This window comes from Lepisosteus oculatus, chromosome 13 (assembly GCF_040954835.1).
Source record: "Lepisosteus oculatus isolate fLepOcu1 chromosome 13, fLepOcu1.hap2, whole genome shotgun sequence".
Classification (NCBI taxonomy): domain Eukaryota; kingdom Metazoa; phylum Chordata; class Actinopteri; order Semionotiformes; family Lepisosteidae; genus Lepisosteus; species Lepisosteus oculatus.
Window position 1 is genome coordinate 16689303 of NC_090708.1, and position 12466 is coordinate 16701768.

Genomic DNA, 12466 nt, shown 5'->3' on the forward strand with positions numbered 1-12466 from the left:
AAAATAGTTGTATTTGCCGAAAAAGAGACTCAGAACAGGTGTCAGAATCTTTTTTCATCTGAACTATCTGGTTCATCTGAACAACAACCTTGGGGTACAGGTGTCTTATTACTTGACCTGCACTTGTACCCCAGGGTTTGTTGTTTTGTAGTACTTGCCCTAAACAACAACCTTGGGCTATAAATGCTGGTCAAGTACTGCTATACAATAGCATTCAATCCCCAAAATATGCATTTCAGTTTCCCTATTCAAGGCCTGTGAGGACAAAGGTCTTCTAGATAATATCCCCTCATTTTTTTCTGAAACCCAGGATCCCACTGTGGCTATGTACTCTGGCAGCTCACCACAGTCCAACACCCGAGAGCAAGGCGTAAGAACATTATCGAGGTTGAAAACATGTACTGGCCATTCGTCCTCATCCAACCTGAATACTTACTGGGTCACACGATGCGGAGTCCTGGACTGGCCTTCCTTATGGAATCAGGATATTCCTTGCGATATGGTACTTTCCACAGAGCTCTCCACTTCTCCAAACTCAGCCAAAGCCAGCCTTCACGCGCAGTGTCCTCAGACATGCAGCAGTTCGTGCCCAGGTGCATCCCCACAAACGCACGCCCAACATGAGCTCCAGAGCAGGGAGGAGAAGGGTGACATTCTGAACTGCTGTCCCATCCCCCATTTCACACCAGCAGACCGGCCTGTGGCTGTGTCCTGAAAAACAGATCTTCCAGTCCTGTTCATGTTCATGTTACTATTTAACTTGACTTCTGTTTTCGTAAAAAAAAAACATTTGCATTATAAATCTCAAGTTTTTTAATAGATATTGACTTTATTATTTAAATGTATTTTAGTGTTTACATCCAACTTGCAATGTGACTGCCTGTTTGCTAACTCTTATTGATTGTTAATGTGCACAACTGATAATGAATCTCCTTTTTGTCTTGTCCACCATTACACCAGAGCCCACACACTCATACCTGGGCTCTGGCGTAATGGTGGACGATACCAATATGAATTTGTGTATTAGTATGGATTTAAGCAAGGTAGAAATTAATTTCATTTCATATTGAAGTATTTGCACATCAAGAAGCAAAAAGTTCACTTTCACATTCTTTGTGGTTTTTCTTATTGGAACCAACCAAATACTTGAATCTGCAACCTCAATTCTAGATACATTTTTCAAACAGTATGTAAAATATTTAATAATAGTTATACAGGAAACTTAAAACATCAAAAAAAGGAATCGGCATAAGCAATATATAATAGTCTCTGTGGCATTATTTCACATATAGAGAATGTTGTAAGTACTTGTGAAATTTTGTTCACTAAAATCTCACTCTAAAATTATATATGATATTTTTAAATGTATAACATGAAGTATCCAAAATAACGTGCACATACTTTTTCTTCTCTGGTGAATCCAGTATAGTAGCTTCAAAGTTATCTCAGAAATTCACACAGTACAGTACATTGACAATATCAGTATTAATAGCCACAGCAAACACCTCTCAAAAGTTTACAAGCTACAGACAGGCAGGCAAAACATCCCCAGGGTGCTGACGGGCTTCTGTACATCACCTGTATGCCTGCCTTAATTAATAGCATTTCCTGCAGTCTTATTCTAGCAGCTGCTGGGTTCTTCACAATATTCACAAAATGCCAGACAGGGTTTCCACCTGTCCAGTGTTTGGCTCAGATTGGCTAGGTTTTGATCCCATGTGTCCAGCCAAGATGTTCCAGGAATTGAGAATGGAGTACGGTTTCAAAGAAAGCAGACATGTAGCAGAAATACTGTGAGAAGAGAAATACAGTAACTGCAAATGGGAGCCCCTGCAGAGAATAACTAAAGACTGCACCACAACCCCATGCACTACAACCAGCCCTACCCCCCCTCAAAACAAGTCCCACATTTTTTATTTTATTTTGTAAGGTGGCAAAAATACTTGCAGGACACATTGATTCTGGAGACCATGGATCCCCACTGAGTCCCAAGCACCACAAGTGAACTTTACAGAAAAGCTCCCACCCACTTGCAACATATTGAGGGCTTAGTGCTACCTAGCTGCACCCTGTTCCTGTTAGCAACACTGTCACACACAGCACACACACGGGGGAGGTATGCGAGACAGCGGCTGATAACTATGAATCAAATCTGGGTCTGCTGCTCACCACTGCTCCTGACTCAGCTACTAACGGACTTGGTTTGGGTACAACATCTTGTCTGCTAACATAAAAGAAAAGGAACAGGGACCAGGGAAAAAGGCTGGCCGCCCCTCGTCACACCTGCGGGAGGAACACCTTCAGCGGCTCGTTGGTGATGGCCTTGTCCAGGAAGCCCAGGTTGAAGTAGGGGAAGAGCTTCTCTGTGAAATTATCCTTGAAGGTGTAGACGTGGCTCATATCATCCGCATTGTAGAACGACACCAGCCCCCTCTTACAGTCCAAGAAGACTCCGATCTTGCTGGGCTTGACTTCCAGAGACAGTATGGTTGGTGGTGCTGTTCCTGCCATGTACTGAATCCCATATGACAATGAGAGAGTCCAGAAGCCATTTGCAGGCAAAGCTTTGATCACCCCCTTCCTGGCCACAGACTCGCAAGCCACACCTACTGTCCACACTGTGATGCTGTCCACCTCCACCTCCCAGTAATGCGTCCCATAGGTGAACCCCTGAGAGCCGAGCAGGGACAAGGCAGGGTTGAACCTCTCTGGGTTGTCCGGCAATGAATTGTAATGGTTTTCATACTTGACACAGCTGCGAGAGGGAGACAGACTGAGCCAGGGGTTGGCGGTGTCTGGATCCAGAGTAATGGGAGCAGGAGCTTGAAGAGAGAAAAGAAAGTCAGTGTGGGATGCTGACCTTTGGACCATGTGTTTTAAAGGTCCACACCTGTCATGGAACCAGTGACCTTCTGTGACACTATAACAAGTCCTAAAACAGGCTTGGTGGCATTCGAATTCTATTTATTGCTAATAGACTTTTAAGGCTTTTTGACGAATGACTGGCTAGAGTTACAGCTCAGTATTGTCTGCACATGTTTGTCTGGTTCTGGAGAGTCCTACACGTCAGAGCATATGCCAGTGGGAGTTGTTCAGTTGCACCCAGTCATTTTTGCATAAACTGCACCATGGCAGGAGCTCTGACCGACACACAGCGGCACATCCATATTTTCCCAGAACGCCGCTGAGCAGCAGCAGAGAGCTGAGACATTGTCAAAGGAGCACGCTGTTTGTCTGTGGTGCAAGAAAGAGGACTCGCATGGTGGAGTAGCACTGTCTACCATGCGTCAATGCAAAAAAGTAAATGAATGCAACACAATGCACATTTTAATCTAGCCTTAAAATGACATGGTCTGAACTAGCCTTCCATTTCTAGTAACCACTTGGTGCAACGCTGGGTCAAGATGGGCTGGATCACAACCTCGTAGACTACGGGCACTGGGAAGGGCATACCACAAAGGGGACAGCCCTCCAGCTCAGGGCACACAATCATGTGCCCTCACACGGACATATGGGGACAATTTAGAGATGCCAATTTACCCAGACAGTATAGTCTTAGGACCATGGGAGGAAACTGGAGTCTATGGAGAAAACCCACATGGCCATAGGGAAAACAAGCAAATCCCGCACAGAATAACAAGTCCAAACAGGAGACACCCCATAGTGCAATCGAACCCAGGACCCAAGACCAGTGGGGTCACTAGAAGCTTTACTAATAGATATCATTTGGAATAGTGTGGTCAATTTTTTTTTTTGCCACAGAAAGAGCTTAAAGAAGAGGAATATGAATGATCCCCAGTATTTGGGGATTATGATATTTATCACTGTTTCTCACTTACATTTCAGCCTTCTTTATTTTCATACCTTCTGATCTGCCAGTTATTAACATTGCACGATACAGGACAAGCCTGTGCTTTTTAATGTTGGCATGCTGCAGACAAGCTGTACCCTGAAAGGCAGCAAGTACTGAATAGTTTTCATACTCCCTGCTTACTGGATGACTACTTAATGACCGATTTTTTTTTTCTTCAGATCCCTTCCCGTAGGCTTGATTTACAATCTGAGATGTCGGCCTGGGTGATGTGAACGTATCCTGGTACACAGACACCATGCGCTGCCCCTGCCTTTGCTGTACCTGGGTGAATGACAGCTGTCATGCTCTTCCACACTCTGTACTGCAGAGGCCCTGCGAACCTCCCCTCGCTTACGCCAACCCTGACCGGCTCCGGTTTCTCAAACTTCACCTGCGGCCTGCAGAACAAGACAGAACCCTTCAGCAGAGACGCCAAGGAAACAAGGCTATTCTGCTTAAGAGACCTGGACAGAGAAAAATATTTTTTTTTTTTACAAATGAACAGGATCCAGTAAATAAATGGACAACACGAAGTAGAGACGTATCTCTGGAGTGACACTATAGTCCAGCCAAGAGTAATCTAAATTCCTCGCACCTGGCAGATGTAAAACAAAACCTTAAAATCACAGATTTTAAGCTCAAGTCTTCAGGTTTTTGGATTTCAGATATTTTATTTTCTTTCACTGCTGTTATATTATTCATTGCACATATATAATAAAGGATATACGATATGAGTGGTGAATAATTGTTCCTAGAGTTCTCATAAACTCCACTAAGATATTAAAGAGATATTAAAATATTCAACAGATTCTTGTTCCCATGGGCAGTACAGGGCTTTCAACACTGAGCCGAGTTCATGAAAAATTTAACAATTTAGAACAGATTTTATCACAGGAAATTACTGCGGATTCCAAAAAAAGGAAAGAGCCAACACACAGCACAGTTCCCTGTCACTGACGCTGCCAGCTCTCAGTAGGAATGGCAATGGCAAGAAACACTCACCTGTTGAGAAGGTGCTTTACATTCTGCAAGAGAACACAGGAGAACTTAGAACTGAACGGAGTATAACACTTTTAAAAATTAAATCTTAGCAAGTTTATCCCCATTTTACTTAGAACAAATACAATTTTCTATAATCCAACAATAACAAAAGTTTTGCATTACAGTTCAATGACATCTTGACTTCTTGAAGTCCAGTTTTTGACTTACGCTTTTTTGAAAAATAAACAAGCTATGACCTGTTTTTGGTCTGAGAAATTTAAAACCTCTGACTTCAGACATTCACTGGATGAAATTCATAGTAAAGTGAAACTACTTTTCACCCTCATTTTAAAATGCCTTTTTTGTGTATAAAAAGTGTATGTTTTTTGTGAAATGAGCACACATTTTCATATTTCCAGAAAAAGGAAAGAATGATTTAATCCCCTTCATAGGCGGTTTTTGTCTACACAGCTGCGAAGCCGGTCCAGGGCCGTTACTGCGGTTACCGTGAGCAGCACATGAGCGTCCTGCTGCCGGAGCCTCTCCTCGACATCCCCCAGGGCCCTCTGCAGCCGGGAGACCTCCAGGCTCAGCACGGCCTTCCTCTCGTCCAGCTGAATGAGAGCCCTCCTCTCCTCCGTCTTCAGCTGCACCTGCAGCATCCTCTCCTCCTGGTCGAGGAACTGGTGCAGCTCGCCGAACTGCGCCTCAATGCGACCCTTCATGTCCGTCGTTTGCTCCTGTTCCCCACCCCCCCAACAGGGGGAAGAAAATGGATTTTATCACTGGCTAGCAGCCATATCACTCTGCAACTCACAACTGGCAACCCACTGAAGCTAAGCAGGTGTGAGCCTGGTCAGTACCTGGATGAAAAACTCCTGGGAAAAACTAAGGTTACTGCTGGAAGGGGTGTTAGTGGGGCCAGCAGGGGTCCACGTGGGTCCGAATGCCCCAGTATAGTGATGGGGACATTATGTAACTCCGGGCGTCCTGGCCAAATTTCCCATGGCCTCCTAATAATCCCCCTCTCTGATTTGGCTTCATCACTCTGCTCTCCTCCCCACTGATAGCTGATGTGTGGTGAGTGTACTGGCGCACTATGGCTGCCGTTGCATCATCCAGCTGGATGCTGCACATTGGTGGTGGTGGAGGGGATCCCCATTACCTGTAAAGCGCTTAGAGTGGAGTGTCCAGAAAAGTGCTACTGTATATAAGTGTAAGCAATTATTATTATTATTATTATTATTATAAAACACACACACGCTGGGTGCTAGCAACTTGCAGCTGCTTTCCCTCCCTGAACCCCCTTTACTTCTGCAGTCAGCAGAACAGTCCCATTCTATTTGGTTTGGGGGGGCTCTGTTGTTGTTGACGTAATAACAAAACGTACCTTTTTAAAGCTGTGGCCTGCACATCCCCCTGTGTAAACATTTAACCCGATGCACCAGAGAGACGTGGCAGCTGCATCTCTTAAATCTGACTCTTGGTGTCACTGTTGGGTTTGCTGGGTGCTTGTGTCCTGCCCAAGGACTGCAGATGTAAATTAGTTTGTTAGCTAACACTGATGGAGCTTAATGGCTGTGCGCTGTCCCTGTCCAATAAAATAATGTAAAACAAAATGCTGAGACTGGCACGCCTAGCTGTTTTCAAAGTCTTTGTCTCTGTTGCCCGGTCTCCAATACTTTCCCCAGCTATTAATACAGGTCATACATTGGGCATGGAGACTGCACAATTCCCCCAAGCAAATTACCAGGTGCACACAATGCAGAGACTTTTCCCCCTTCACTTCAGTAACTTGTGACATGCAGAGATTTAGTAAGTGTTCAAACCCACACACTTGTCTCCGCCCTTGTTCTGGTGTAGGAAAGATGTGCGCTATTTGGTGAACATCCTATAACACTTGCACGGCCCTTGTCCACATCTGTCTGTACTACTAGCCCCCTGTGGCAGCAGTAGAGGGAAGTGTTCAGCAGCAGCCTGCTGCAGATCTCACTGACCACGCGCACCCAGGCAGTCCAGGCCAACTTCACAGCCACTGACCACTGCGAGCGTGAGGAAGGTTGGAGCTTACTTTGGACATGCCTTAGCATGCAAACCAAGCCTAAAGCACACATGTAGCAATGAGTAAAAGAGCTCATCTGGCTAGGCGAAACTGAATCTAGCATGGAATAACATCCGTGAAAGACGGTTCCAAAAAGCTGAACTGGTCACAAGCTGTGTGACAGGGAAACCCCTTATGTCACAGGAAGATGACAGAAAGAGCTTAAAAAAGAGAAATGGAGATTTCTAGCACCTTAGCATGAGTGAAGGAGGAAGTTAGATTATACATATGAAGAGAGATAGTAAACTATACAGAGGGAGAAATGGATCCTTGCGTCCGAGGCTCTCGGTTCAAGATGGGTCACTTTAGTCATAAGCAACTTAAGACCAGACAAAAAGGGACAAACAATACAGTCCAGTTACACCTCCAAACCAGACTCATGCTTTTCCTGTAAGTGACTTACAAAGACATAGAAAGCATGCTTGACCGTTGTCAGATGTGTTGCTACACATTCTCCAGTGTGGACAAAGTGCCAGCTGGCACACTGATGGGACAAGTGAAAGAAAACCTGCCTCTCACCTTCAGCTTCTTCACCTCTGCCTCCGTCTCCTGCTCACACTGAAGAGCTGCCTGCACCTCCTGCCGCAGGGCAGCCAGACAGCCCTCCAGCACTGCCTAGCGGGAGAGCAGACAGCAGCGCTTAGCTCAGCACGCCGGGTTACGCCGGGGGTCACCGAGCCCCTCCACTCGGCGGCTGGGTTACACTGGGGGTCACCGAGCCCCTCAGCTCGGCAGCCGGGTTACAGTGGGGGTCACCGAGCCCCTCAGCTTGGCGGCCATGTTACACTGGGGGTCACTGAGCCCCTCGGCTCAGCAATCAGGTTACACTGTGGGTCACTGAGCCCCTCGGCTCAGCGGCCGGGTTACAAAAATAGAAATAGAATCAATAAAACAAATAACACACAAAAGGATATACTTTTTCATTCATTTATTGATCAAAATGTCGGAAAAAGTACGTGAACCTCTAGAATTATCAGTTCAGTTAAGGGGATCAGGAGTGTCAATCAATGTGACGACAATCAGGTGTGAGTTTGGGTGGCTCTGCCCTATTTAAAAAACATAAACCTGAGTCTTCACTACCAAAGTCTGGTCTTCACCCCACAGGCTTGTTAACGCAATGCCTGCCATGCCTCGATCAAAGGAGACTTTGGGCTTCACCAATCCAATGTCAGGCAGATAGCATACAAACGGGGAAAATTCAACACCATTGTTACTCTCCCCAGGAGTGGTAGTCTAACAAAAATCACTCCAAGAGCAAGGCGTATAATATTCCGGGAGATCACAAAGAACCCCAGGGTAATGTCTAAGGATCTGTAGGTCTCTCTTACACTGGCTAACAAGTCCACCGTCAGGCAAACACTGAACAAGAATAGTCTGCATGGGAGGACAGCAAGGAGGAAGCCACTACTCTCCAAGAAGAACATTGCTGCCCGTTTAAAGTTTGCTAAAGACCACCTGGATAAGCCAGAAGACTACTGGAAGAATGTTCTGTGGACGGATGAGTTGAAAATATAACTTTTTGGCATAAATAAGAAACGTTATGTTTGGCAAAAACCAAACACTGCATTCCAACATAAGAACCTCACCCCATCTGTGAAACACGGTGGTGGCAGTATCATGGTTTGGGGCTGTTTCGCAGCCACGGGACCAGGAAGGCTTGCCATCATCGACGGAACTATGAATTCTGGATTGTACCAGCAAATTCTAGAGGACAATGTCAGTGCATCCATCCGTGAACTGAAGCTCAACAGAAGTTGGGTCTTGCAGCAAGACAACGACCCTTAACACACAAGTCAGGCTACCAAAGAATGGTTGAAGCAGAGGACATTTTGCGTTTTGGAATGGCCGAGTCAAAGTCCAGACCTTAATCCAATAGAAATATTGTGGCAGGACCTGAAGCAGGGAGTTCATGCAAGATAGCCCATCAACATCACCGAGTCGAAGCAGCTCTGTAAGGAGGAATGGGCCAAAATTCCTCCAAGCCGATGTGCAGGACTGATCAACAGTTACCGGAAATGTTTGGTTGAAGTCATTGCTGCTCAAGGGGGTCACACCAGTTATTGTAAGCATAGGCTTTTTTCGACAAAGACATTTAATGTTGGATCATTTTGATCAATCAATCAATGAAAAAGTATATCCTTTTGTGTGTTATTTGTTTTATTGGGATCTATTTTATGACTAAGATGAAGATCTGATCACATTTTAGGTTAAATGTATGCAGAAATTTAGAAAATTCTACAGGGTTCACAAACTTTTGTATCACCTCTGTAAACAATACCATACTCTGACATTTCCTTTTCATTTGATTTGGAGAGTTATGTTAACATAATCCAAGTTCACGAAGCATGCTTGGAGGACTTTAGGGCTCAAACACAGGTGTCTTGGTACATTGATGTTATGTTTAAAAAGCACAGCAAATTTATGGAAATGCAGTGTACATGATATAGAAGGTTGGTGCCAAGCTTGTTTTTAATGAGGGCCAATCTCACGCTCTTGTCTTTCCAGATCATGCCTTAAACTTGGCAAACATTCGTCGGGGAGGTGCCTGCAATCAGATTACTGCTGATCCTCAAAAGCACTGCAAAGCACTCAGCACTCGCACCTGATCCAGCCTGTTCATCACCACGTGTCTCTGATGTCCTTTAAATGTTATTATTATTATAGAGCACATTCTCCACAGCAAGAGGTGTTCAGAAGCAGAAAAAACAGTTTCTCTGTTGTGAGATGTTTATGAAAGATGTGAGATCTGTGAACGTGAATCGGGCTATTAAAGAAAATGGTATGTAATTTGCGGCAACATAGTGGCACAGTGGTTAACATTGCTGCCTCGCAGCTCTGAGGCCTTGGGTTCCTCTAGGTTTTCTCCTATTCAGTAGGTTTGATGGGTCTCTGAGAAAACTGGCCCTGGTGTGAGTGTTTGTTCTGCCCTGCCATGGACTGGCGTCCTGTCCAGGGCGTACCCTGCCTTGCGCTCAGAGCTCACCGGGATACTCCCTGACCCAACCCTGAATTGGATGAAGCTGTCAGAAAATGGACGCATGGTATACAATTTGAATTATGGCATCTGATTTTTTTTTCAGAGTGATCACAGAACCTATAAGGACCAAGTGTCTGTATTTGCCTGTATTCATTGGAAACCCAAGCAAACTGAACCCAGGACCCAAGTGCTGTGAGGCAGCAATGCTAATCGCTGCATCACTAGCCACCTTAAACTAGAGTACATGCCATTTTCTTTAAAAGAAAATTATCTTCAAATTCTGCCCTCCTTACTGTCCCCCAAGCCCGTCTACATTGTATGGGTGACAGGGCCTTCTCCTGCTATACCCCCAAGCTCTGGAACTCTTTGGCCAAGGATATTAGAGAGTCACCTTCTCTAAACTCCTTCAAATCCAGACTCAAAACCTTCTTCTTCAGAAAAGCCTTTACTTAACTGGTTCCATTCTTCACCCCTCTGCTCTTCTTAATACCACCTTCCACAGTCTCCTCTATTATTATTGTTGTATTGTTGTAATTATAATTGTGTCCTATCTTGTGAAATCTTCTTATTTATTGTTGTAGTCTTCTTATTTATTGTTATTGTCATCCTGTAAAGCGCTTTGAGAAGCGCTATATAAAATAAAGTTCATTATTATTATTATTATTATTATTATTATTAAAAGCCCTGTAAAGAAATGAATAAAAATCCTGACTAACGGGGCACTTTCTAGTTTTCATCATCCGTCATCAGGGTAGTTGTACAAGCGAGACCTGACCCCACTCCTGCAAGTAGCTCGACTGTGGAAATAGAAATAAACAACTAAGGGCCACCCTTCTCACCCCCCCAGCCTGCAAGGCTGGACATTTCCAATCATGAAAGTCAGATCTTTAGTGATTTTCGGAAACCCGGCAGATGCAAGCTAGACCAGAGGCGCACTCACCCGCTGTCTCCGGACGGCCTCGCCGATGCACACCAGCGTGTGGCTCCTGTGCTCCTGGGACAGCCCACACACCAGGCACACCAGCTCCTGGTCCTCCTCGCAGAACATCTTGAGCTCCTCCTGGTGTCGCCAGCACAGCGGCTGCGGCCCAGCCGGAGAGGGGGGGGCGCGGCCCGCCTGCCCCGTCTCCTGGCTGTAGGCCTCCACGATGTTGGCTGCCAGCCGGTTGGGCCGGTAGCTGCGCTCCGGGAACACTGCCCTGCACTGGGGACAGGAGGCGCGGGCGGGGGAATCCTCCCAGTACGCCGAGATGCAGGCCTGGCAGAAAGTGTGGTCACAGGGCAGAGAGACGGGCTGCTTGAACAGATCCAGGCAGATGGTGCAGCTCAGGTCTCGACTCAGCCTGGAAGAGGGGCTCTGTGGGGGACCGGCCATCACACCGCTCTTTTCTTTCCCTGCGCTTCCTCTTTTCCTCGCTGGATCGCTCTCTCTTTCCTCCCTCCGGTCGCTCTCTCCGGCCGACTGGGCAGACCACTCCCTCCGCTGGAGCCCTTCCTGTTTACTGGGAGACGGGAAGGGGTGGGCCGCGGGGTCCTCCGAGCCCGCAGTCAGATCCTGTTCCCACACGGCAGCAGGCAGGCTTCCCTGATCATGTGCCGACACCTGTTGCCTGACTGGACGCACACGTCACCTGCTGCGCCTGCAGCTGGGTCTCTGCCCGAAGAGCCGAGCTCCTTATCCACTCGCATATACCCCCCCCTCCCTGGCAACGGCTCTTCCTGTAATAAACTGCACCACAGATATCCAAATACTACAGTATGAAATCATGCAGTACAGTATAGCACACTGCAGTAAAGTACAGTACATTTCAGCACAGCGTGTCCAGTGGTGAACACAGAGCAACTCAGAGTACAGAATGACACACTGCAATACAGTTTCTGTGCTGTGCTGCATAATAAAGCAAGATTTGAGATCACCATTTTTTATTTTAGAACATTCTACCCCCCCATTAAAATCACTACCGTCTACTCCAAACAACACTTAGGATTGTGGCACTTTGCGGTACTGCTGGAATTTTAAATACATCAATTTTAGTTTTTAAATCAAATAGGCCAACTGTTAAAATAAAAAAGCTGGATCATAAGCAGAGATGCAGAGTATACTGTAGCAGGCTTTTTATACAGGACTGTTATTGGGAGAACACAAACAGAGTTTGTCCTTTTTTTATGGTGAATAAAAGTGCAGAATTCAGCTCTGCACTTTCCCAGCCATTCCTGGCATTCTGTTCCAGAAAACACCCCAATGCGAGTGAAAGAAGCTCTCTCCCTGCCTGGAGTCAAGCAACGGCCAAGATTCCCACTGCAATCTGTCACAGGCCTCTGCAGTTCCCAGGAACAGATCAGACAGTGCAACTCTGATCTGCAGTGCCGATAACAGGATAGGCAGGAAGATCACAAGAGAGCAAAAATCAGACAAACACGCTAACAAGCTAAAGCTAACAGGGCATTTCCGGTGTCAGGTAACTGTAGTTTTTAACATAATGCATCAACAAAGGGCTCTTGACTAGACTTTCTTGACTTGACAGAACTAGGATGACAGGGGTCTCCATGTGAC

The 12466-nt window shown here is 46.0% G+C and overlaps 1 protein-coding gene across 1 annotated transcript; it reads right to left on the reverse strand.

The window, feature by feature from the left end:
* Positions 1 to 795: 795 nt before the first annotated feature.
* trim69 (tripartite motif containing 69) lies at positions 796 to 12255 on the reverse strand. The gene is made up of 6 exons (XM_015361431.2): positions 10853 to 12255; positions 7455 to 7550; positions 5341 to 5574; positions 4856 to 4878; positions 4136 to 4251; positions 796 to 2822 (listed from the first exon to the last, which is right to left on the reverse strand). Exons 1-6 carry the CDS (start codon positions 11285 to 11287, stop codon positions 2278 to 2280), a joined length of 1449 nt encoding a protein of 482 aa, XP_015216917.1. The 5' UTR covers positions 11288 to 12255; the 3' UTR covers positions 796 to 2277.
* Between the last annotated feature and the right edge of the window lie 211 nt (positions 12256 to 12466).

Excerpts from the sequence above, each read along its gene's own strand:
- trim69 (XM_015361431.2), bottom strand. The coding sequence starts at position 11,287 with ATGGCCGGTCCCCCACAGAGCCCCTCTTCCAGGCTGAGTCGAGACCTG. Across the intron at positions 7,551-10,852 it reads AGGCCGTCCGGAGACAGCGG|GCAGTGCTGGAGGGCTGTCT; the intron begins GTGAGTGCGCCT and ends CTCTCCCGCTAG. Across the intron at positions 5,575-7,454 it reads CAGAGGTGAAGAAGCTGAAG|GAGCAAACGACGGACATGAA; the intron begins GTGAGAGGCAGG and ends GGTGGGGAACAG.